Source organism: Doryrhamphus excisus, chromosome 3, assembly GCF_030265055.1.
Source record: "Doryrhamphus excisus isolate RoL2022-K1 chromosome 3, RoL_Dexc_1.0, whole genome shotgun sequence".
Lineage (NCBI taxonomy): Eukaryota > Metazoa > Chordata > Actinopteri > Syngnathiformes > Syngnathidae > Doryrhamphus > Doryrhamphus excisus.
Genome location: NC_080468.1, coordinates 14,829,163 through 14,856,143, shown reverse-complemented (window position 1 = coordinate 14,856,143; position 26,981 = coordinate 14,829,163). Strand labels below are relative to the sequence as shown.

At 39.9% G+C, this 26,981-nt stretch overlaps 2 protein-coding genes across 5 annotated transcripts in view; one reads left to right on the top strand and one right to left on the bottom strand.

The window, feature by feature from the left end:
- Positions 1–26,606, bottom strand: part of LOC131125297 (solute carrier family 12 member 7-like) — a 36,901-nt gene extending 10,295 nt beyond the window's left edge. For 2 of the 4 annotated variants that reach the window (XM_058066712.1, XM_058066713.1), the window contains exons 1-19: positions 26,459–26,605; positions 24,278–24,361; positions 23,697–23,895; positions 18,229–18,314; positions 16,804–16,929; positions 14,331–14,477; positions 8,671–8,725; positions 8,395–8,525; positions 8,171–8,307; positions 7,992–8,096; positions 6,322–6,533; positions 6,087–6,254; positions 5,915–6,013; positions 5,515–5,572; positions 3,727–3,901; positions 3,548–3,666; positions 3,277–3,375; positions 3,068–3,187; positions 1,454–1,558 (exon numbers count right to left, since the gene is read on the bottom strand). In XM_058066712.1, coding sequence (XP_057922695.1) covers positions 1,454–1,558; positions 3,068–3,187; positions 3,277–3,375; positions 3,548–3,666; positions 3,727–3,901; positions 5,515–5,572; positions 5,915–6,013; positions 6,087–6,254; positions 6,322–6,533; positions 7,992–8,096; positions 8,171–8,307; positions 8,395–8,525; positions 8,671–8,725; positions 14,331–14,477; positions 16,804–16,929; positions 18,229–18,314; positions 23,697–23,877 — 2,123 coding nt within the window. In that variant the 5' untranslated portion in view covers positions 23,878–23,895; positions 24,278–24,361; positions 26,459–26,605. Of the gene's footprint in view, positions 1–1,453; positions 1,559–3,067; positions 3,188–3,276; positions 3,376–3,547; positions 3,667–3,726; positions 3,902–5,514; positions 5,573–5,914; positions 6,014–6,086; positions 6,255–6,321; positions 6,534–7,991; positions 8,097–8,170; positions 8,308–8,394; positions 8,537–8,670; positions 8,726–14,330; positions 14,478–16,302; positions 16,760–16,803; positions 16,930–18,228; positions 18,315–23,696; positions 23,896–24,277; positions 24,362–26,458 lie in introns of those variants that run through there. The other 2 variants (XM_058066714.1, XM_058066715.1) reach the window with 2 other exon arrangements.
- Positions 25,987–26,981, top strand: part of myo9b (myosin IXb) — a 36,494-nt gene continuing 35,499 nt past the window's right edge. The window contains exon 1 of the mRNA XM_058066711.1: positions 25,987–26,949. The gene's annotated coding sequence lies outside the window, so the exon portion shown is untranslated. The remainder of the gene's footprint in view (positions 26,950–26,981) is intronic.

The window sequence follows — 26,981 nt, the reverse complement described above, 5'->3', positions numbered from 1 at the left end:
AGAAGTGAGGGTCAAAGTTAGGGTTAGGGTTAGGTTTAGAGCTAGAGTTAGGATTATTTTAGGAAGGTTTACGGTTTAAACCCTAGGTTTTTACTGTTAAGGTTAGGGTTAGGATCAGGGTTAGGCTTATTGGTGGGAGTTAGCGTTAAGGCTGTGGTTAGGATTAGAATTAGGGTTAAGGTTTGGGTTGGTTTTAGGATTAGATTTAGGGTTAGGGTGAGGGTTAATGTTGAATTAGAATTAGTTAGGATTAGGGGTCGGGTTTAGGATTAGAGTTAGTTAGGGTCAGGAGTGAGGGTTTGGGTTAAAATTAGGATTAGGGTTAGGTTTAGAGTTAGGATTATTTTAGGAAAGTTTAGGGTTTAAACCTTGGGTTTAGGGTTAAGGTTAGGGTTATAATAAGGGTTAGGCTTAGTGGTGGGAGTTAGGATTAAGGCTGAGGTTAGGATTAGAATTAGTGTTAAGGTTTTGGTTGGTTTTAGGATTAGATTTAGAGTTAGGGTGAGGGTTAATGTTGGATTAGAATTAGTTAGGATTAGGAGTGAGGTTTAGGATTAGAGTTAGTTAGGGTCAGAAGTGAGGGTTAGGGTCAAAGTTAGGATTAGGGTTAGGTTTAGAGTTAGAGTTAGGATTAGCTTTAGAAGGTGTAGGGTTAGGCTTAGTGGTGGGAGTTAGCGTTAAGGCTGTGGTTAGGATTAGAATTAGGGTTAAGGTTTGGGTTGGTTTTAGGATTAGATTCAGGTTTAGGGTGAGGGTTAATGTTTGATTAGAATTAGTTAGGATTAAGGGTGAGGTTTAGGATTAGAGTTAGTTAGGGTCAGGAGTGAGGGTTAGGGTTAAAGTTAGGATTAGCTTTAGAAGGTGTAGGGTTAGGTTTAGTGGTGGGAGTTAGCGTTAAGGCTGAGGTTAGGATTAGAATTAGGGTTAAGGTTAGGGTTGGTGTTAGGATTAGATTTAGGGCTAGGGTGAGGGTTATGTTGGATTAGAATTAGTTAGGATTAGGGGTGAGGGTTAGGATTAGAGTTAGTTAGGGTCAGGAGTAAGGGTTGGGGTTAAAGTTAGGATTAGGATGAGGGTTAGGTTTAGAGTTATGGTTAGAATTATCTTTAGAAGGTTTAGGGTTTAAACCTCAGGTTTAGGGTTAAGGTTAGAATCAGGGTTAGGCTTAGTGGTGGGAGTTAGCGTTAAGGCTGAGGTTAGGATTAGATTTAGGGTTAAGGTTAGGGTTGGTTTTAGGATTTTAAGGCTAGGATAAACTGTACTTGAGCAGCACTTGTGGTCTTGGCCGATGTTCACGATTCGTACAAGGCTAGGATTAGAGTTTAGGGTTAAATTAGATTTAGGATCAGAGTTGGGCTAAGAGTTAGGGTTGAAAGTTTTGTTTTGGAAATGAAAACAATTCCTGACTAACTCTACATTGACTGAAAAACACGCTAACCTCCAAGCAACTCACCTCCAGTTTTTGGTGTGTGGCGGGGCTTCCTCCAGACGGATCAGAGCGTAGCGTGCTGCGTTTAGAGACAGCCCTCGTAAACCATCTCCCCACTCCGTCTGTGCCCTGCGGACAAATGATATATCAGGGCCGCATTTCATACTTTATCAGAGTTTGTGTTGTGACCGCGGAGAAATACACTTACAGAGCATTTAATGAGTTATTCCTTGTAGGGAAGAAGACTTGCAGTAAATACAATAACACCATTGTTTCTGTGTTGAAGTACCACCTACAGCATATATTCTATTTTAAAGAGGAACTATTATGCTTTTTTTTCCACTTTTCTGACCTATAAATGTAGTAATGATGTAGTATTCTTATGTTAAATGATGCCAAAGTTTCAGATAATGATGTTTACACTTTTGGAAGTGAGTCCTAAAAGAAGTTTGGGATTGGTCAAAACGCTCGGTTTCAAAAGGCGTGGTAAAAGTGTTCCTTTGTGATGTCACAGAGGGGAGGATGTCCTTATATGGGCTATAAAGAACTATAAAGCTTTGTGTGCTGGTCATGGTGTGTAGCTGCTCTATAGGAGTCCACAAATCGATACAAAGAGCCCAAAAATTAGCATAATGGGTCCACTTTCAAGATGGAGGAGCCTGGAATAGTTTTAATTGGGAATTGGGAAAGTCGGTCTTTGATTTTGGTGGTCCATCATTTTTATTGGGTTAGGGTTGGAGTTGTTGTTAGGGTTAGAGTTAGGTTTGGTGTTGGGATTAGATTTAGGGTTAGGGTGGGGGTTAATGTTGGATTAGAATTAATTAGGATTAGGGGTGAGGTTAAGGATTAGAGTGAGTTAGGGTCAGGAGTGAGGGTTCAGGTTAAAGTTAGGATTAGGGTTAGGTTTAGAGTTAGGATCATTTTAGGATGGTTTAGGGTTTAAACCTTAGGTTTAGGTTTAAGGTTAGGGTTGGGATCAGGGTCTAGAATAGAACTAGAATAGAACTAGAATAAGTCAAGGTTAGGATCAGGGTGAGGCATAATGGTGGGAGTTAGCCTTAAGGCTGAGGGTTAATGTTGGATTAGAATTAGTTAGGATTAAGGGTGAGGTTAAGGATTAGAGTGAGTTAGGGTCAGGAGTGAGGGTTCGGGTTAAAGTTAGGATTAGGGTTAGGTTTGGAGTTAGGATAATTTTAGGATGGTTTAGGGTTTAAACCTTAGGTTTAGGCTTAAGGTTAGGGTTGGGATCAGGCTTAGGCTTAGTGGTGGGGGTTAATGTTAAGGCTGAGGTTAGGATTAGAATTAGGGTTAGGTTGAGGGTTAATGTTGGATTAGAATTAGTTTGGATTAGGAGTGAGTGTTAGGATTAGGGTTAAGGTTAGGATCAGGGTTAGGCTTAGTGGTGGGAGTTAGCGTTAAGGCTGAGGTTAGGTTTAGAATTAGGGTTAAGGTTAGGGTTGGTTTTAGGATTAGATTTAGGGTTAGGGTGGGGGTAAGGGTTAAAATTAGGGTTAGGATTAAATTCAGAGTTGGGCTAAGGTTAGAGTTAGGGTTGAAATCATTATATTTTTTGCTCCAATCAATCAATCAATCAATCAATCAATATGCTGTCTGGGTTGGGGTTAGTGGTGGACTTACCCTCTGTACTCGATGTACTTGTAGATGCAGCCAGCTATCACCATGGCAACCAGGGCGTAGTACCAGGAGGAGATGAACATCAGAGACAAACACAGGCTCATCCCGAAAAAAGACAGAGTCCTAAAGGAGACATATTTGTCAAGTGTTTGGAGAAGATTCACAGTCATCACATCGATAAAGAATGTCCGCTGCAAAGAAACGTCCCCCACCAGTGGTAGAATTTGAATCGAGGTCTCCAGTTGGGGGTTCGTAGCAAAGTCTGAACAGCACAGGCCAGGTTCACAAAAAGATAGCACATGAGGAAGAACCTGTGGACATGTGACACAAGTAAAAAAAAATGGACATCAGTTCCAGACAGTGGATGACCTCCATCTTCACCCACTTGGAGCAACATTCCCATTAGCATCTTGGCATCAAGCATACCCAGAACTTGCGTTCCAAGATTTCAACTGGTCTCAAAATGTGGAACTATCAACATACATGGACAGAATGGGAGCCACATCATCCAAGGACGCGATGAGAATTCCGATTTCACAGATAGCGACTGTCAGCAGCAGAGCCCAGGTGGGTTCGCCATTGGCTTTTCCATGACCGAAAACCTTAGAAGAACATTCATTAGCTAAAATAACGACATTCCACACAATAAAAAACCTCCCCACCTGTAAAAATGGAATGATCCCATCACGTGCGATGGCCTGCAGAAGTCGAGGGGCGCCGGTGAGGCTCTGAAGGCCCGCCCCACAACAGGAGAAAAACGACCCGATCACAATCACCCACGGCGACGGCCAAGCCAGGATGCCGATTACTGGATTCTTCTTCACCGAGTCCCCAAACCTACGACCGAGGTTGTGTCACATGACTTGTACTTGTGGGAATATCACTGTACTGTATATATACTCTATATATGGGGCTGCACGGTGGTCGAGTGGTTAGCGTGCAGACCTCACAGCTAGGAGACCCGAGTTCAATTCCATATTCTGTGTGGAGTTTGCATGTTCTCCCCGTGCATGCGTGCGTTTTCTCCGCGTACTCCGGTTTCATGCTAGGTTAGCAAACATGCTAAGTTAATTGGCGACTCCAATTGGCCACCAGTCCAGGGTGTACCCCGCCTCTCGCCCGAAAACAGCTGGGATAGGCTCCAGCACCCCCGCGACCCTCATTAGGAAAAGCGGTAGAAAATGAATGAATGAATGAATGTATATATACTCTATATATGGGGCTGCACGGTGATCGAGTGGTCAGCGTGTTGATCTCACAGCTGGGAGACCCGAGTTCAATTCCACATTCTGTGTGGAATTTGCATGTTCTCCCCGTGCATGCATGGGTTTTCTCCGGGTACTCCGGTTTCATGCTAGGTTAGCAAACATGCTAGGTTAATTGGCAACTCCAATTGGCCCAACCAGTCCAGGGTGTACCCCACCTCTCGCCCGAAAACAGCTGGGATAGGCTCCAGCACCTCCCGCGACCCTCGTGAGAATAAGTGGTAGAAAATGAATGAATGACTAAATGAATGAACCAGTAAATATTCAAAACAATATGCGTTCAAAAGAGTAATATGTGTGTGTCATATCCGCAGTGTTGGGCACGTTACTTAAAAAAAAGTAATTAGTTATAGTTACTAGTTACTTTTGCAAAAAAAGTAACTTGAGTTACTAACACAGGACGTGGACAAAGTTTTTTTCGGGGACATAATGTCCATTCGGCTGCACGGCGGTCGAGTGGTTAGCGCGCAGACCACACAGCTAGGAGCCTGGGGTTCAATTCCACCCTCTGTCATCTCTGTGTTAAGTTTGCATGTTCTCCCCGTGCATGCACGGGTTTTCTCCGGGTACTCCGGTTTCTTCCCACATTCCAAAAACATATTGCATTTTCTCCGGGTACTCCGGTTTCATGCTAGGTTAGCAAACATGCTAGGTTAATTAGCGACTCCAAATTGTCCATAAGTATGAATGCGAGTGTGAATGGTTGTTTGTCTGTATGTGCCCTGTGATTGGCTGGCCACCAGTCCAGGGTGTACCTGATACATGTTTGTATCTGGTGCACCTTTTGGGTGTTAAGTTGCTATGTGATGAATTTAGTGCTGTTGGTAGTGACAACATCATAACTGTCACTGTACACTGGTATATTTGCACATTTACACATTTGGCACCTAGACCTCACAGCTAGGAGACCCGAGTTCAATTCCACACTCTGTGTGGAGTTTGCATGTTCTCGCCGTGCATGCGTGGGTTTTCTCCGGGTACTCCGGTTTCATGCTAGGTTAGCAAACATGCTAGGTTAATTGACAACTCCAAATTGTCCATAGGTATGAATGTGAGTGTGAATGGTTGTTTGTCTATATGTGCCCTGTGATTGGCTGGCCACCAGTCCAGAGTGTACCCCGCGACCCTTGATAAGCGGTAGAAAATGAATGAATGTCTATATATGAGAACATGAACATCACCTACTTGTCCCTCAGCACCACACCCTCAATACAAGCTCCAAACAAGAGCACACAGGAAATGTCTGGCCATGGAATGAAGGCAAAAAAATTATGACCATTTTCTTCTGTTCTGGTAACTGTACAACGTGGTTGTAGTCCGGTCTGGATGGCTATACCAGGGGTGTCCAAAGTACGTATGTTAAGTTGCTATGTGATGAATTTAGTGCTGTTTGTAGTGAAAACATCATAACTGTCACTGTACACTGGTATATTTGCATATTTACACATTTGGCACCTAGACCTCACAGCTAGGAGACCAGGGTTCAATTCCACCCTCGGCTATCTCTGTGTGGAGTTTACATGTTCTCCCCGTGCATGCGTGGGTTGATATTGTTGACATTGTTAGGTTGATTGAAAAAGGATACAGAAGAAAGAGGTGGTGAGAATGGCCATGATGGTTCCAAAGGGTATGGATCTTTGGGCATCTCGTAGATCTCCAGACCTGTTGGAGCCAGCCATGATACCTGTAGTGAGTAAAACAACACCCGACTCAGCACAAGTGTGTAATATTTCCCATAATTCCCATGAAGACATGACCTGTGACGGAGGGGAAGTATATTCCCACCAGGAGCGTGAAGTAGGTGCTGATATCATTGAAGACGTAGGGTTTGTAGATATCACTGGATGCGTCTTGAGCCGGCACGGAACGCTGGCTTTTCTTTTCGATTACCGTGCCGGCTGGACCGTAGTCCCCCCACAGGTTATCTGAAAACGCATGGACACCAATGAGGTCCTGTGAAAATGACAATGATGATGATTCCACGACTCCCACCTTTGAGAACTCCACTCAGGAGTCCCGGAATTGCTCTTATCTCCGTCAGGTTGTTCAACGTGAAGTATTCATCACAGCTGGCATTGAGATGTTCGCTGTCGCAGAAAAGCCTCCAGAGTCGAGTGCTCACGGTCTTGTTGTGGACCACCTCGGTCTTGGCACATACTTCGAATTGCTCGTTGGTCAGAGAACGATTCCCCAGAAGACACACGCTGGAATACAAACACGGAAGGACACACCATACACTAGTTAGGCTAACACTACGCGGAAACTTAATACTACAAAATTATACCTTTGAAATATACAAACATGGACTAATACGAGTTAAATTGCCCCCACCCCCAACATTTTCAAGTTTTTATGCCGTATATGTTACAGCAATTCATTCATTGGGGTGCTGCAATGACATCAGCCTCCCTCTCCACGCTGTACTTTGGGCTCCTCTGGCTCATTGCAGTGCCATCCATCTATGTTGCTCGTCCTCCAATGCTCTCGGCAGTAATCATTATGGGTAGATGTTAACTTTTCATTTTAAACTCGTATTGGTACCTTTTGGGTGTTAAGTTGTTGTGTGATGAGTTCACTGTCAAAACCTGTCAAAGAAGAGCTGCCTGGCCCTCACGGACTTTATAGATTTGCAACTTTATTCGAGTAAATTTAGGACTAAATGTACGCTTTTATTCGGCGCACTCACAACAAAATGTCATCTTACTGAGAACAACACTACGCGGAAATTTAATACTGCAAAATTATACCTCTGAAATATACAAACATGTACCAATAGGAGTTTAAATTGCCCCCACCCCAACATTTAAAATTTTTATGCCGTATATGTTACAGCAATGCATTCATTGGGGTGCTGCAATGACATCAGCCTCCCTCTCCACTCTGTACTTTGGGCTCCTCTGGCTCAGAGGCAGCATTGCAGTGCCATCCATCTATGTTGCTTGTCCTCTAATTAATCATTATGGGTAGATATTAACTTTTCATTTTAAACTCATATTGGTACCTTTTGGGTGTTAAGTTTTTGTGTGATGAGTTCAGTGTCAAAACCTGTCAAAGAAGAGCTGCCTGGTCCTCACGGACTTTGCAACTTTAATTGAGTAAATTTAGGACTAAATGTATGGCTTTATTCGGCACACTCACAACAAACTTGTCAACCCACCGGAAATGTCATCTTACTGAGAACAACACTACACGGAAATTTAATACTGCAAAATTATACCTCTAAAATATACAAACATGCACCAATACGAGTTTAAATTGCCCCCACCCCAACATTTAAAATTTTTATGCCGTATATGTTACAGCAATGCATTCATTGGGGTGCTGCAATGACATCAGCCTCCCTCTCCACTCTGTACTTTTGGCTCCTCTGGCTCAGATGCAGTGGCATTAATCGTTATGGGTAGATATTAACTTTTCATTTTAAACTCGTATTGGTACCTTTTGGGTGTTAAGTTGTTGTGTGATGAGTTCAGTGTCAAAACCTGTCAAAGAAGAGCTGCCTGGTCCTCACGGACTTGTGCGTGCCACAATATGTCATTATATGACGTGAATACATGTGGCTTATACGGTACACGAAAATGTACGGCACATATAGGTACTTTTAAAAACATGATTAGAGCCCTTTAGACATGAAATAGCACCCCTATAGTCATTTTTCTTACTGAAACTCTGGTGGTTCAATGACAGTCTTGATGACTCCCGCGTAGGTGGCCATGATGGAGAGCATGACACAGGCCAGGAACACCAGGGCCAGTTTGTTCACATACCTTCATAAAAAAAGAAAGTCAAACAAGCTGATGACCATTTTTTGTACGTAACGTGCATCGCCGTGGATACGTACTTCACCCCGACAAACACAATGAGCGCCATGAGAAGCAGGCAACACGTGCCGTAGACGCGCACGTTGTTTAGCGCCGCCGTGCCTTCACCTTCGACGCTTGTAGCCTCAAACAGCGTCGCCGTTGGAACAATGTAGGTCTGCCGTTGGGAAGACAGCAGAAGAAGAGTCAACGGAACGGTTTCGGGAAACCCTGCAACGTTTGTGTCTTCCGCTGGGATACAAACCAGTAATATCTCGATGGTGCCCAGTATGTACAAGGATCCAGCGAAGGTGGTCCCAAGGTAGAAACAGAGACCCACCGCTCCACCGAACTCTGGTCCAAGTGATCTGGAGATCATGTAGTAGGATCCGCCTGCTTTAGAAGAACTTTATATTGGTTAGATTTCCATAAATTCTACATTCCGAGGTTCTAAGTAGAGATTCAAAATGCAGAACGAGGAAATGGGAGTGATACAGATTTTTGTTGTATAAAGTTCTATAAAATATATATGTATAAATACCTGGGACCACTCCGTTGGTTGCTATGGCGCTCATCGAAATGGCTGTGAGGAGCGTCTGCAAGAAGAGAAAGACCAACTTAGCTTCTCGTCCATCCATACTTTGGATGATATCCCAGTTGACTGGGTTCATTCATTCATTCATTTTCTACCGCTTTTCCTCACGAGGGTCGCGGGGGGTGCTGGAGCCTATCCCAGCTGTCTTTGGGCAAGAGGCGGGGTACACCCTGGACTGGTGGCCAGCCAATCACAGGGCACATATAGACAAACAACCATTCACACTTACATTCATACCTATGGACAATTTGGAGTCGCTAATTAACCTAGCATGTTTTTTTTTTTTTGGAATGTGGGAGGAAACCGGAGTACCCGGCATGCACGGGGAGAACATGCAAACTCCACACAGAGATGGCCGAGGGTGGAATTGAACTCGGGTCTCGGTGCCAAATGTATAAATGTGTAAATATACCAGTGTACAGTTACGGTTATGATGTCGTCAACAACACTAAATTCATCACATAGCAACTTAACACCCAAAAGGTGCACCTGATACAAACATGTATCAGGTACACCCTGGACTGGTGGCCAGCCAATCACAGGGCACATATAGACAAACAACCATTCACACTCACATTCATACCTATGGACAATTTGGAGTCGCTAATTAACCTAGCATGTTTTTGGAATGTGGGAGGAAAACGGAGTACCCGGAGAAAACCCACGCATGCACGGGAAGAACATGCAAACTCCACACAGAGATGGCCAAGGGTGGAATTGAACCCTGGTCTCCTAGCTGTGAGGTCTGCGCGCTAACCACTAGACCGCCGTGCCGCCGTTGACTGGGTGTTAAATGCAATTAGACCCTGGACTAAGAACACTTTGATTAGGTGGGAACTGAGTCTGGGATTATCTGGATCACCAAGGAGTAAACGACCAATTCCCGCAGTTTGGCTCCAAACTGTATTCACATCCCTCCAAATTTATGGAAATCTCCAAAATAGGTCGTTCCCAGCACCCCAAGTTGATAATAATGCTAGGTTATGTACAAACAAAATGGCAAAAGATACAGTATTGGTTCAAAATATGGTATGGTATGCAAAATGAGGCAAGAATGTTGGTTTATCAGAAGGTACCATGTGTCTCCAAGGTTCTCCAAGGTTCTATCTGAAAGCCTGTCTGCACATTCCAATACATTCATATGTCTACAATGTTTGGGTTTTGGATGCAGAAATCTCTCAAAATCGATCAGAAACAACCTTCTTTATAAGATCTTTATAAGCAGCTGGTGGCAAACTTCCTCAAGTCCTTCAAAGCCCTTGGCTACAATACGTCACTGAAGATACACTTTTTGCAGCATATATTATCATATCATCCATATCTATATCAACTATATTCATATCATCCATATTCATATCCGTATTATCCATGTAATCCATATCATTCATATCCATATCATCCATATTCATATCCGTGTTATCTATATATACACATCAATAATGGTATACATATCATTCATATTCATATCTGTATGATCCATATCATACATATATATAGTACATATATCCATATTCGTATCTGTATTATCCACATAATCCATATCCATAATCATATCCATACTATCCATATTTATAGCCATATCATTCATATCCATATCACCCATATTCATATCAGTATTAGCCATATAATCCATAACCATAATCATATACATACATATCATCCATATTCATATCCATATCATTCATATCCATATCATCCATATTCATATCCGTATTATTCATATAAAACCATATCCATAATCATATACATACATATCATCCATATTCATATCCAGATTCATATTCATACCATCCATATTCATATCCATATAATCCATATCCATAATAATATAAATACATATCATCCATATTCTTATCCATATTCATGTTCATATTCATGTTCATATTCATATCCAGATTCATATTCATACCATCCATATCAGTATTATCCATACAATCCATATCCATAATCATATACATAAATATCATCCATATTCATATCCATATTCATTCTCATATTCATATCCAGATTCATATTCATACTATCCATATTCATATCCTTATTATCCATACAATCCATATCCATAATCATATACATACATATCATCCATATTCATATCCATATTCATATGCATATCCATATGCATATCCAGATTCATATTCATACCATCCATATTCATATCCTTATTATCCATACAATCCACATCCATAATCATATACATACATATCATCCATATTCATATCCATATTCATGTTCATATTCATATCCAGATCCATATTCATACTATCCATATTCATATCCTTATTATCCATACAATCCATATCCATAATCATATACATATATATCATCCACATTCATATCCATATTCATATGCATATCCATATGCATATCCATATTCGTATCCATATTCATATTCATATCCATATTCATGTCCATATTCATATCCATATTCATGTTCAGATTCAGATTAATATCCATACCATCCATATTCATATCCGTATTATCCATATAATCCATATCCATAATCATATACATACATCCATATTCATATCCGTATTATCCATAAAATCCGTATCCATAATCATATAGATATCATGCATTTCATATCGGTATTTATCCATATCATCCATATCCATACCATGCTCAACAGGTAAATGACCAGCACCCCTGCTTTTTGTCCATCTTGGTATGATCTTTGCTCCAAAAAATGACTCTTCCCTGACCATTTTTGTTGTTGAGCAAATCCAAGGAAGGAGCCACTGGTGGTGAATCCTACAATGTCCAGTGATGACGCAAAGGCTGCAGGGGGGTTCAAACAGTTACAATAGTAGTCTTTGTTTGTTTACAAATAAGCCATCTTATTATTGTCACATAGGACCTGAGGGCTGTACTGCAAGGTCTGTTGCCTGGACTACAAAGGTGAGGCTGTCTTTGAAAGCCGCTATATCATGCTAGCACCCTCATGAAATTCTCCTATAGATTTTCAGATGCAAATACATGTGGTGACATTTGCTGTCTTTATGAATAAAATGCAATAGGAAATATGAATTTGGCCGAGCGGTTCTTGCCCAGCACTCGGCCCTTTTTATATTCCAATATTTACTGGCGGTATAAGCACTGAGGCTTATCATAAGTCATAATTATCAAATTAAAAACTCAAAATGATGGGATTAAAAGTCATGAATAAAAATTACAACATACAAGTGTCATAATTATGGGACAAAACGTCAAAAATTATGAGATAAAAGTCATGATTATCAGGCATAATGTCATAATTGTGGGTTAAAAAGTCAAAATAATGAGATAAAAAGTTAAAAAAAAAGTCCAAACCATGAGATAAAAAAGTCATAATTATGAGTTAAAAATGGAAATTTTAAGATATGAAAGTCATAATTATGAGATAAAAGTCATGATTATCAGGCATAATGTCATAATTGTCGGTTAAAAAGTCAAAATAATGAGATAACAAGTCAACATTACAAAATAACTATGAGATAAAAAGCACATATGACATAAAAAGTCAGAATTATGAGCTAAATCAAAATTATGAGGTAACAATTCAGAATTATGGGATAAAAAAGTCCAAACCATGAGATAAGAAAGTCATAATTATGAGTTAAAAGTGGAAATTCTAAGATATGAAAGTCATAATTATGAGTTAAAAGTGGAAATTCTAAGATAAGAAAGTCATAATTATGAGTTCAAAGTGGAAATTCTAAGATATGAAAGTCATAATTATGAGTTAAAAGTGGAAATTCTAAGACATGAAAGTCAGAATTACGGCATTAAAAAGTCATAAGGATGAAATAGAAACTCAAAATTATGAGATAAAAATCAGAATTATGGGACAAAAAAGTCCAAACCATGAAATAAAAAAGTCATAATAATGAGTTAAAAGTGGAAATTCTAAGATATGAAAGTCAGAATTACGGGATTAAAAAGTCATAAGGATGAGATAAAAACTCAAAATTATGAAATAAAAATCAGAATTATAGGGTAAAAAAGTCCAAACCATGAAATAAAAAAGTCATAATAATGAGTTAAAAGTGGAAATTCTAAGATATGAAAGTCATAATTATGAGTTAAAAGTGGAAATTCAAAGATATGAAAGTCAGAATTACGGGATTACAAAGTCATAAGGATGAGATAAAAACTCAAAATTATGAGATAAAAGTCAGAATTATGGGATAAAAAAGTCCAAACCATGAAATAAGAAAGTCATAATTATGAGTTAAAAGTGGAAATTCTAAGATATGAAAGTCATAATTATGAGTTAAAAGTGGAAATTCTAAGATTTGAAAGTCAGAATTACGGGATCAAAAAGTCATAAGGATGAGATAAAAACTCAAAATTATGAAATAAAAATCAGAATTATGGGATTAAAAAAAGTCCAAACCACGAGATAAGAAAGTCATAATTATCAGTCCAAAGTGGAAATTCTAAGATATGAAAGTCATAATTCTGAGTTAAAAGTGGAAATTCTAAGATATGAAAGTCATAATTCTGAGTTAAAAGTAGAAATTCTAAGATATGAAAGTCATAATTCTGAGTTAAAAGTGGAAATTCTAAGATATGAAAGTCATAATTATGATTTAAAAGTGGAAATTCCAAGATATGAAAGTCATAATTATGAGTTAAAAGTGGAAATTCTAAGATATGAAAGTCATAATTATGAGTTAAAAGTGGACATTCTAAAATATGAAAATCATAATTCTGAGTTAAAAGTGGAAATTCTAATATATGAAAGTCATAATTATGAGTTAAAAGTGGAAATTCTAAGATATGAAAGTCATAATTCTGAGTTAAAAGTGGAAATTCCAAGATATGAAAGTCATAATTCTGAATTAAAAGTGGAAATTCTCAGATATGAAAGTCATAATTCTGAGATAAAGTCAAAATTGTAACAGAAAAAAGTCATAAATAAAAAATCCAAGCCATGAGATAAAAAGTCATAATATTGAGATAGAAAGTCAGAATTATGAGATAAACGGATCATGGCTCTCGCTGTGGTTGGCTGGAGTCCCAAAGCTTTAGAAATGGCTCATTGATGTTATATGTTTAACTGTGTTTTGTGTTCAATTGTGTTTTTCATTGACAAATATTATTTTTTTTTTGATGAGGTGAAACATTTAATTAAGTGTGACAAGCATGCAAAAATAAACAAAACACTTTCCACACCAGAAGATCTCCAGAAGAACGACAATTACATTGTTATTGAATTCTGTAATAACCTCCAAAATCAATCAAGTGCGCCAATGGCGTGCTCATTAATAACTCGTCGGCCAAATCCAAACAAGAACGAAGATCAAAGCCGAGCATTGACAACATGTATTCTTATCTTCATCTCATCTTTAGGCAGGAGGCATCATCGTTGGTAAACACATCGTCGGCGTGTGTGGTGCAGATTGTTCGCATCGCATCACATGAGCGCTAAGTAAACACTCATCCCTCTGTCTGGCCTCCCGCAGCTACTGACGTCCTCGCTGGAGTGCTGAATAAAGACGATTTTCCGCCTCGGCCCACAAAGGTCATGCATCGATTTCTTTTGGCGAATTGAGTCAAACCACTCCATTTATATTCTTTCATGTTCAGCACGTGTTGTCTGACCGAGCGGTAAATTAACTCACGCAAGCGCAGCACATGGACACGATGGCGAACGAGCCCAGGATGCCAGCCGTTCCCACAATCCAGGTGAGGCGCAGGAAGAGGATGACGCCCAGGATGTTCTGCATGCAGGGCAGGTACACGCCGATGAACGTTCCCATTTGGGGGACCTGGAGAGGCAAGAAGATATAGTCCATTGATGTTTCCTGAATTTGAGTTAGGTTTTTATCATGTAGGGTGGTGGTTATTGGGACCCCAATAACGTCCCCCTCACACTAAAATATTGCATTTTTTTCTTCACATTAATTCATTAATTCCATGGTTGACGACGGCCTACTAGTAGTTCAAAAATATGCATATCCTTTTGCCCAAATTTCACGAAAAACAAAGGCTAAATGAACACAAATGTAAGCCATTATAAGCCATTAGCATGTGAATATAGTATTCTACATTGATATCAGTAATTGTTCAGTGATATCTCACAAGAGACACAATAATAACCAAAAATGCCCTCGGAGAGACCAGACCTCCACCAAAAGCCATTCATGCTAACATTAGCATGCTAACACCAAGCATAATAGTGCTAAATGATTGTATAATATAGTCCACCTAAATAAATGGCTAAAAATGCTATGATGTTAGCATGTTAGCATGTCAAAAACGCTAACATTAGCATTAGCATAACACCTAACATAATTGTGCTAAGTGTGTATATATGTGTTTACCTATGAAAATGTCTAGAAATGCTGTTATGTTAATGTTGGCATGCTAGCAATGCTACCATTTTAAAGTTAACATGATAACACCTAGCATAATAGCACTAACATTAGCATGATAACACCTAACATAATTGCGCTGTATATCTGTTTACCTATGTAAATAGATAGAAATGCTGTTATGCTAATGTTGGCATGCTAGCAATGCTACCATTCTAAAGTTAACATGCTAACACCTAGCATAATAGCACTAAGTGTTTATATATGTGTCTGACTTTGAGAATTGCTAAATACGCTACTATATTAATGTTAGCATGCCAGCAAAGCTAACATGCTAACATTAGCATGATAACACCTAGCATGACTGTGCCAAGTGTGTATATATGTGTTTACATATATATATTTACCTAAGAAAATGGCTAAAAATGCTGTTATACTAATGTTAGCATGCTAGCAATGCTACCATTCTAAAGTTAACATGCTAACATGTAGCATAATAGCACTAACAATACAAACAATACCCAGGTCTGGCATTTTTGTGTGGAGTTTGCATGTTCTCCCCGTAGGTTTCCTCCCACATTCCAAAAACATGCTAGCTTAATTAGCGACTCCAAATTGTCCATAGTTATGAATGTGAGTGTGAATGGTTGTTTGTCTATATGTGCCCTGTGATTGGCTGGCCACCAGTCCAGGGTGTACCCCGCCTCTCACCCGAAGACAACTGGGATAGGCTCCAGCATGGCTGCGACCCTCGTGAGGATAGGCGGCATCGAAAAAAAATGAATGAATGAACAAATATCCCCCCCCAAAAAAATCAAAATATTCCTGCCGCAAGGCATGCTGGGTGGTCATATGGTACTCTTTCTGCCAAGATTTTGCAGTGTTTGCCGCATTGCTGCTTGATTGCAACATATGCTGACATACTCTTGGTATTCGTAGTTGTTATTATTGCTGCAGCTGGACTACCCAGCATGCCTTGCGAGCACTTGGAAATAACCTTTTTAAGCTACATGCTATTGTTTATGAAAGGAGTTGATTTATTAACTAGCAGTGGAAGTCTTGTGTTTTTTTTTCCGTTGCTTTCCGCTAAAAACTGTCAGCTAAGACTGCATTCTATCCGAGTCTGAACATCACAACCCCCCAAAAAAAACATGCACGTTAGCTTAACGGGAGACTCGTAAGTGCCTGGAGGCGTGTCAGCTGGGATGGGCTCCAGCCCAACCGTGACCCGTGAATGGAAGTGGATGGATCCTCCAACCGAAGTCCAAAGTGTACCTACCATTTTTGGAGTGGTAACACTAAAGTTGTTGTGTACTTTCTCCATGGCCTTCAGTTGTCTGTGCTGCAAGGGCCCTGACGTTGACCTCCAAATCTCCCACATCTCCCGTTTTGTGTCCGATCTCCTTTCTCTTTACGTCCTTAGGTCGTTGCATTGCATTGCATTGCGTGTCCTACACCGGAGTCGGGAACCTAAGATCTCAAGACTCTCAAAGGAAGCACAGAGCTATCTTTCAGGAGGCGGGGTTTAGGAAGACAGCATCAGTGCGCCTTAACAAAGCCGCGTTTATTTGATCACAGGCTCTGTTTAAAGATACTTTTTCTAACCTGCAGTGATCTACAACACGGTCAGGTCACGTTCTCGATTTTTTGCTTAGGACTTAAAAAATTTGGGTTTGACTTCAAAACATGAAGATCAGCTTTTATAGTCAAAATAGTAGTTCCTATTAACCTCATAAACTACAAAGATGAGTCAATTAGAAAATAAAATAGATTGCAGTACCATGACAGCAACTCTTCTGATCCCATCTTCAGCCTCCTCGTGTTCTCGGACACCTTGAGTCAGGTTTGTGTAGTTGGCCAGCTTGTTTAGAAGCGACGACACCATGGGGGTACTATCCATCTCTTCCTTCAGAGAGACAGACCACAAAATTGGATATCAGAAATATCTCAGGGCGTTGGCATTGAATGGATGGCAACTGGACATCCTAGAAGATGCTTCACCTCTCATCTGAGCAGGCTTCATCCGTTCTTGCTCACACTCCATTTAGACTACATAGGACAGCTCTAGTCTGCCAGACCACTATTGTCTGCTGGACTAATGGCTAAAAATGTTATGATGCTAGCGTGGTAGCATGTCAGAAATGCTAACATTAGCATGATAACACCTAAAATAATTGTGCTAAGTGTGTATATATGTATGTGTTTACCTATATTAATGTTAGCATGCCAGCAAAGCTAACATGCTAACATTAGCATGATAACACCGAGCATGACTGTGCTAAGTGTGTATATATGTGTTTACCTATGAAAATGGCGAGAAATGCTGTTATGCTAATGTTAGCATGCCAGCAAAGCTAACATGCTAACATTAGCATGATAACACCGAGCATGACTGTGCTAAGTGTGTATATATGTGTTTACCTATGGAAATGGCTCAAAATGCTGTTATGCTAATGTTAGCATGCTAGCAATGCTACCATTGAAAAGTTAACATGCTAACGCTTAGCATAATAGCACTAGATGTTTATATATGTGTGTCTGGCTATGAAAATTGCTAATTATGCTACTATATTAATGTTAGCATGCCAGCAAAGCTAGCATGCTAACATTAGCATGATAACACCGAGCATGACTGTGCTAAGTGTGTATGTATGTGTTTACCTATGAAAATGGCTTGAAATGCTGTTATGCTAATGTTAGCATGCTAGCATTGTAAAGTTAACATGCTAACACCTAGCATAATAGCACTAAATGTTTATATATGTGTTTGGCTATGAAAATTGCTAAATACGCATGCCAGCAAAGCTAACATGCTAACATTAGCATGATAACACCGAGCATGACTGTGCTAAGTGTGTGTATATGTGTTTACCTATGAAAATGGCTCCAAATGCAGTTATGCTAATGTTAGCATGCTAGCAATGCTACCATTGTAAAGTTAACATGCTAATGCTTAGCATAATAGCACTAAATGTTTATATATGTGTGTCTGGCTATGAAAATTGAAACGGTTGAGAAATATGGCAGTAGATAATAATTACTTTGAGCGCTAGTCTGCCAGACCACTATTGTCTGCTGGACTAGAGCTGTCCTATGTAGTCTGAATGGTGTGTGTCCCCCCTAGTCTTTGAGCAAGAACTGATGAAGCCTGCTGGGATGAGAGGCAAAATATCTAAGACAACCTGAGCAGTTAGTTCGGACTTACCTCAAACAGGGCCATGGTCTTGCCATTGGACGGTTCGACATCGTCATCTGAAATGAATGGACGGGACTCCCTCTGACTGTCGTCTCCTGGTGGGAATCACAAGCAAAACATTTGTGTCACAATCAGCACAAGACTGACCTGTCACTCTATTTTTCAGAAATGAAGGCTGTTTGGTTGTAAACAAAACATTGATTAGACATTAGCTTACATGACATTACCTTAAAACTGCATGAAGGTATCAAGGCAGCCATGGCATGTCCCACATAATAGAATAAAGAAAGTTCTCCCCCCCAATCGATGTGGAAGTGGTAAGCTTTTGGCTTCATATGTTTAGAGGAAATTAATTTCAAACTATACGCCAAGAGCTAGTTTATGCAAAATTTGAGGTTAGCTCTCCTTTGGAGATGAGGTGAGAAGCAGTGTCTGTCCTAAATGTATTTTATCTTCACATTTATATTGCTAATGTTAGCATGCTAGCAATGCTATGAAAATACATAAAAATGAAACTATGCTAATATTAATGCTAACATGCTAATGTTAACATTACGCTAACATGTAGCATATAGACTATAAAAATGGCTAAAATGATACTATGCTAATGTTAGCATGCTAGCAATGCTATGAAAATACATAAAAATGAAACTATGCCAATATTAATGCTAACATGCTAATGTTAGCATTATGCTAACATGTAGCATATAGACTATAAAATGGCTAAAATGATACTATGCTAATGTTAGCATGCTAGCAATGCTAACACCGAGCATAAGAGTGGTAAGTGTTTGTATACATAAGTGTCTAACTAAAATGCATACACATTGAACTATGCTAATATTAATGCTAACATTAATGCTTATGTAGCAGAATAGTGTTAAGTGTTTATATATGTATGTGTCTAGGGATAAAAATGGCAAAAATAATATGCTAATGTTAGCAATGCTAACATACTATTGTATTGTAGCATGATAGTGCTAAGTTTTTATATTCGTGTCTACCCATGAAAATAGCTTAAAATGATATAATGCCAATGTTACTATGCTAGCAATGCTAACATACTATTGTATTGTAGCATGATAGTGCTACATTTTTATATTCGTGTCTACCCATGAAAATAGCTTAAAATGATATAATGCCAATGTTACTATGCTAGCAATGCTAACATACTATCGTATTTTAGCATGATAATGCTAAGTTTTTATATTCGTGTCTACCCATGAAAATAGCTTAAAATGATATTATGCCAATGTTGCTATGCTAGCAATGCTAACACCTAGCATGATAGCATACTGGAAAGGCTATATTTCCCGAATGAATTGACAATTTTGACTTTGGAATGTCTGAACCTGTTAAGAAATGTGAAAGTAGTAGTAGGTAATAGCAGTTTTACGGAAAAGTGTGAATTTTGGGGAACATTTGGAATTTTGGATCACCCCCAAAATTGTAGGAGTAGAAGGGGGTAGGGTGGATGCTCCTTAATGCCTCAGGGCACATCCGACTGGTAGGAGGCCTCGGGGAAGACCTCGGATACGTTGGAGAGACTAAGTCACAGGAGGAACTGGACGTAGTGGATAGATGAAAATTTAAGGCTAATTGTTTAGCTCGCTAGCTTGTTTGGAACCGGAACAAATATCTACTATTTCTGTCTCGAGACACATTACGTTAACCCCCCGTTTGTCATTCAGACACCCTGGTGGGCATGACCGTTGGCAGTGGTTACTACATACAGTACTTGATTTGGTACACTATGACACTGGAGACCACTGTCTCCTGATCGGCATTGCCTTGCAGAAACCAACATTAGGTTGCAGATGAGTGTTGTTTTTAGAGAGTATAAAAGCAGCTCATAGAAGAAATAATGACCGGAACCACTCGATGGTATCCTCGTCCAACCTGAGTCGAATCCTCTGTTCTTGGCATTTTCTTACAAAATCGGAATCCCATGCATGGTCTGTAATCACTGAAACTCCTTTGTTTCTATCCTGATAGTGAATCATGTTTATTCCACAAATATAACCGATTGAAGTAAAAAAAAATAAAATTCCAGGGGTAATGACAAAAGAGTATTTGTTGAGCTGTCTGGCCTGATTCTAACAGGACTAGACTACCACTGATAGCACTGATCAGCAGATTCCAATCATTATCACAGCATATTTATTCTCAGTGTGCAGTACTCCAAAGTCAAGCGCCCCAAGGTTAGGGTTAGAGGGTTACGGTTGGTTAGGTGTTAGATCAGAAGCTTAGGGTTCGAGGGTTATGGTTAAGGGTTAGACGCTTTGGGGTTAGGGTTAGAGGGTTATGGTTAAGGGTTAGAAGCTTCGGGTTAGGGTTATAGGGTTATTGTTAAGGGTTAGAAGCTTCAGGGTTAGGGTTAGAGGGTTATGGTTTAGAGGGTTATGGTTAAGGGTTAGAAGCTTAGGGGTTAGGGTTAGAGGGTTATGGGTTAGGGTTAGAGGGTTAGAAGCTAAGGTTTAGAAGCTTTGGGGTTAGAGGGTTATGGTTAAGGGTTAGAAGCTTTGGGGTTAGGGTTAGAGGGTTATGGTTAAGGGTTAGAAGCTTCGGGGTTAGGGTTATAGGGTTATGGTTAAGGGTTAGAAGCTTCGGGGTTAGGGTTAGAGGGTTATGGGTTAGGGTTACAGGGTTAGAAGCTAAGGGTTAGAAGCTTTGGGGGTTAGGGTTAGAGGGTTATGGTTAAGGTTTAGAAGCTTCGGGGTTAGGGTTAGAGGGTTATGGTTAAGGGTTAGAAGCTTCGGGGTTAGGGTTAGAGGGTTATGGTTAAGGGTTAGAAGCTTTGGGATTAGGGTTAGAGCGTTATGGTTAAGGGTTAGAAGCTTCGGGTTTAGGGTTAGAGGGTTATGGTTAAGGGTTAGAAGCTTCAGGGTTAGGGTTAGAGGGTTATGGGTTAGAGGGTTATGGTTAAGGGTTAGAAGCTTTGGGGTTAGGGTTAGAGGGTTATGGTTAAGGGTTAGAAGCTTAGGGGTTAGGGTTATAGGGTTATGGTTAAGGGTTAGAAGCTTCGGGGGTTAGGGTTAGAGGGTTATGGTTAAGGGTTCGAAGTTTAGGGGTTAGGGTTATAGGGTTATGGTTAAGGGTTAGAAGCGGATTCACAGGAGTGGAATATTCCTTTCCCCAGTCCGATTGAGGTATCGCGTGTACCCGCTCAATCAGAAAGTTGTCAGGGTGCGTTCGTAGCTGTGTCTCTCAGGTTTTTGATGAATCACGTGATGTTGTTTACGTTTTACTGCGCATGCCCCATTGATTATTCCGTTTGATTATAGCAGTGCATGTAGACAGGAGATTGGAATATTCCTTTCCATGTATACACTGTTTTCTGGTACGTCATTCGGAAAGATTCCATTCGGAAAGAGGAAAATCTCATGTAAACGTGACTAATGTGACTCTGATTCCATCTGTTTATGGATCATCTGACCATTCATTTGTGTAGAATAGCTATATATTTGATCTGGAGTCGGTGGATTCGTACACTATGATGCAGTAGCCGAGCCTGTATGAAACTTAACACTGGTCCAACGACCCGGTGATGGAAAATACTGGTATGTTATTGTTTAGACAGTACATACTTATGGCATCTTGTCTAATCAGCACCATGGGTGTGGGTTCTTCTGTGCATTCCGTGTTGTGTGAAATGCATCATCAGGTCAAGATGGCTTCAAATGAGCCGTGCACCTGTCATCGCGCATCTGTCTTTGGAACATCTTGTCCTTCATGATTGAGCCAAGCCTTCCAGCAAGTCACATACCGGCTCATCATGCAATATTACGAACGTTGCTATCAATCCAATTCCAAGATATTTCCATGCTCTGTTGAATTAATGAATTTGACTGCCAAGCTCACCAGGATGTGATCAGGGTTTTACAACAAAGTAGCAGAACTCAGAACAGATATTAATGAAGTTCTAGAAGTTCCGGTGGTAGACCAAAAACATTCGCTGGAGGATCCTATTCTTCTCCCTTGATGGTCACAAATTGCTTCCGACTTTACTGACATGACAAGAACATCCCACCTGAAATGTTTTCCACCATCATGATCCTTGAATGGATTAATGGAGTATCAGGTGGTGCAGAGGCGCCAAACGGTACCCGGCTATGTGGAGATATTGTAGGGGGCATCCCTTGTGACTGAAGGCCCTGATCAGGGTTAGGGGTTACGGTTAGGGGGTAGAAGGTTAGGGTTAGAGCTTGGACAGTTACAAGTTAGGGTTACGGTTCGTGTTAGAGGGTTACAGTTAGGGATTAGGGTTAGAGTCTTAGGGTTACAGTTAGGGTTGGAGGGTTACGGTTAGGGATTAGCGTTAGAAGCTCAGGGTTAGGGTTTAGGGGTTAGGGTTAGAGGGTTATGGTTAAGGGTTAGGGTTAGAAGCTTAGGGTTTAGGGTGAGAGGGTTACAGTTAGGCGTTAACCGGTTAGAGGTAGGTTAGAGGCTTAGGGTTGGGGTTAGGGTTATGGTTAAGGGTTAGGGGATGGGGTTAGAGGGTTATGGTTAAGGATTAGAAGCTTAGGGGTTAGGGTTAGAGGGTTATGGTTAAGGGTTAGGGGTTAGGTTTAGCGGGTTATGGTTAAGGGTTAGAAGCTTAGGGATTAGGGTTAAAGGGTTATGGTTAGAGGTTAGGGGTTAGGGTTAGAGGGTTAAGGTTGGTTAGGTGTTAGATCAGAAGCTTAGGGTTAGGGTTAAGGGTTAGAAGCTTAGGGGTTAGGGTTAGAGGGTTAAGGTTGGTTAGGTGTTAGATCAGAAGCTTAGGGTTAGGGTTAAGGGTTAGAAGCTTAGGGGTTAGGGTTAGAGGGTTATGGTTAGGGGTTAGGGTTAAGGGTTAGGGTTAGAAGCTTAGGGGTTAGGGTTAGAGGGTTACGGTTGGTTAGGTGTTAGATCAGAGGCTTAGGGTTAGGGTTAAGGGGTTAGAACCTTAGGGGTTAGGATTAGAGGGTTATGGTTAAGGGTTAGAAGCTTAGGGGTTAAGGTTAGAGGGTTAGGGTTAGAGGGTTATGGTTGGTTAGGTGTTAGATCAGAAGCTTAGGGTTAGGGTTAGAACCTTAGGGGTTAGGATTAGAGGGTTATGGTTAAGAGTTAGAAACTTAGGGTTTGAGGGTTATGGTTAAGGGTTGGGGTTAGAAGCTTAGGGTTAGAGGGTTATGGTTAAGGGTTAGAAGCTTAGGGGTTAGGGTTAGAGGGTTACGGTTGGTTAGGTGTTAGATCAGAAGCTTAGGGTTAGAGGGTTATGGTTAAGGGTTAGAGTTAGAAACTTAGGATCAGGGCTAAGGGTTAGGCTGAGTGATTTAGGAATCCATGTAAGTATAATAAACACACCACAGTCTAGTGAGGCATTGGAAAAAGGCCCCACTATGCCTGCCACAACACGTAGTTGCGTCTTTGTTTTCCGGTGCACTTTTACGCTTCTTTCAAATCATCATGGGAAAGCCTCCAGCACACCCGTGATCACCACATTCCTCTCCTACCTGACTGGGATCCGTCTGAGTTATCGTCTTTATCTTCATCCCTGAAAATGTTGTTGAGGCTGACAGGTTTGCCGCCGCCAACGCCGCCACCGCCGCCACCGCCGCCGCCTGCAGCCGTGCCGCCGCTGCTGCTGTCACCCTCGGCATCCTTCACTGGCACCACAGTGAAGTTGGTGGGCATCTTGACCCCCCGAGCGGCCTGAGGACAGTATGGAGATATGTTGAAGAAACCCGACCGGTTCAGTTCTACAACAAAGCACACATGATCCGGCACACGTATGTTTTCTGTGTCTGTGCACGTGAGGAAGGCCCAAGAGTAGTCTCTCCCTGTTGTTTTCCCTCCCCCCTGCCCCCACAGCATTGCCCCATGTGACCTTCTGTTTAACATATGAACGCAAATGAGTGAAAAGGAGAGAATCCTGCAGCTCCTCCCCCCCCTCTCTCTCTCCCACTCTGTCTGTCATACTTCTCTCCCTCTCACCTTGGCTGGAATGTCAAAAAGTAGAGAAACGACCCACACGGGAAAAAACAAAATTCACCACGACGTGAATTTAAAGACGACAGTAAAAACCAACACTCACATGAAAGAAGACAAATGTGAAACTTTTCTGTCTTTGTTTTTCTTTCCACTTGTCTTCAGGCTGGGAGTGTCCGCCTCGCGTTTCCTACGAGTCAACAAAATGGGTGTTACCTTTCCCACAGTGCATTATGGGTAGGGCTGAGGTGTAGAGTGAGGCCACACGCTTTTGCGTTCATGCAGGAAAAGCAAAGTAAGCAACGGACACAAGAAGAGTGGAGACTGCAGAGGCAGCAGATGTACAATGATTACTATTCAATGATTACAGTGTTGGTCCTGGCTTGTCCTCGTGGAGGAATTTATCTGCAGATGATTACGACGGGAACAAAAAATAAAGTCTGAGCTCATGATAGCCGCACAAATGTTGTGTTCTTTTCTGTGGTTGCTTCCTGCAAAAGGGATCACTGCTGTTATGCAAAGTCCCTCATTTATCACGGGCTTAGGCTCCAAAAATAACCCGCAATAGATGAAAACCGCAAAGTCCGTTTTATTTGTGTGTGAATATTATTATTATTAATAATTATTATTATATTAAATTATTATTAATAATTATTATTAATAATATTCATAATATACTATAATAATAATAACAATAATAGTAATAATAATAATAATAATTATTATTATTATTATTATTATTCACACTAGCATTTTTCATAAATTTCTTATTATGTTGTTTTATGTTGTCTAACTTCTTCATTTTCATTTCTTATTTTTTTTCAAAAATAACCCGCAATAGATGAAAACCGCAAAGTAGTCAGTTTTATTTGTGTGTGAATATTATTATTAATAATAATTAATGATAATTTTATTATTATTATATTAAATTATTATTATACTATTAATATTATTATTATTAATAATAATAATATTCATAATATAATAATATTAAGAATAATAATTATAATTATAATAATTATTATTATTCACACTGGTATTTTTCATAAATGTCTTATTATTCTGTTGTTTTATGTTGTCTAACTTCTTCATTTTCATTTCTTAATTTTTTCAAAAATAACCCGCAATAGATGAAAACCGCAAAGCAGTCAGTTTTTTTATTATTAATAATCATATTCATAATATAATAAAAAATAATATTATATAATTATTATAATCATTATTATTATTATTAATATTATAATGTTATTATATAATAACAATTATTACAATAATAATTATGATAATTATAATAATATGATTATTATTATTATTACTCACACTGGAATTTTTCATACATTTCTCATTATTCTGTTGTTTTATGTTGTCTAATTTCTTCATTTTTCGAATGATTCGAACCATTCAAGTATCAAATCATTCGAGTCAAGTCGATTTTACCCCCCCTCACCTCAAAAAACAAAATTCCACAATTTTTTTACACAATTTTGTCCCTGGTAAAAATAAATTGGCCATTTGTGAAACTTCCACCATTCACAAGTTTCTCATGAAAATATTCCACACACTTTTCCACAATAAAAAATTTCAAACTTTTCCAACCACTCCCACTTTTCCTTTGACCTTAATTACTGTAATTTCATCTGATCTTAATTACTCAAATAATTTCAACATCAAATCGTTCAGCACAATCCAGAAATTTAGGCTACCTATTTTTAGTTTATGCTCTTATTTTGGTAGCGCTTCCTGTTTTGGCCTTTCCTGCCTATAATAGAATAGAATGCTACACCTAGCTCCAATATGTAGCATTACCTTCCAGTAGTGACCTGATGCATCGCGAGCTAGTAGCTAGCCACTGTGGTATGGTAATGTGTTGACTATGCCATTAACATCGTTCTTGGGCATAACAATGTTAATAATAATATTGACAGTTTTGCTCTAGCTTGGTTAATATGCAGTTCACATTTTCAAATGGAGCTTTATTAGCGTTTTTGGAGATTTTTTTCAGAAGGCTAAGTGGAATAGGCGTGTCCATTAGCTGTCTTTTTTTGATATTTTTTTATGTCTTTAGAATGTACAGAAAAGAAAAAGACATGTGCTAAAGTCAAGATTGCGGATGTTGGGCAAAATATTTTTTAAAAAGAGCATTTTTCCTTTAAAAATGACCCAAATAATCAGAAAGTTGAGGTTGCCTAAAGCCTGTTGTTAACCCGACCTGCCATTAGAGGGCGCCCACGCCCCGCAAGCTTACCTGTAATGCCACGCTAGCTTCATTGAAACTAGCTAAACTCACCTGAGCTCTGTAAAAGCAATCCAGTATTCTTATTAAACCTGTTCAGTCGACTTTTTTTTACAACGTCTTCACTACGCAGTGCCACATTTAAGCTACTTCGATGCACATTTTGACTACTTTCCAGTCTCTGAAGACGGACGCCTGTCATTAAAGGGGAGGTGGGGGGTTAAGATCTAGGAAGTAACTTTGCAACTTTTCTCTCCGTTGGACGACGTAGACGACAAGACACAATCCTCCAACTTGTCAAACATACTTGACATTTTTCAGCACCATTACCGACGCCGAAGCGTTTGTCAGTTGCTTTTTCTTTTTTAGAAAGTGTTTTGGACTTGTTTGTGGATTTATCTTTACCGAAAAAGGCAGGTGGAAAAGTTGTTGTGGGCTTTATCCCACCATTTCGTGTCCTGTGTATGTGATTTTTTTTCGGCCAATTGTGTTTCCTTTAAAGAAACTCGCCTTTCTGAAGATGAAATGAAAGTTCTTTCTTAAAGGTGAGGTCCACTTGACTTTATCTTTTTAAATT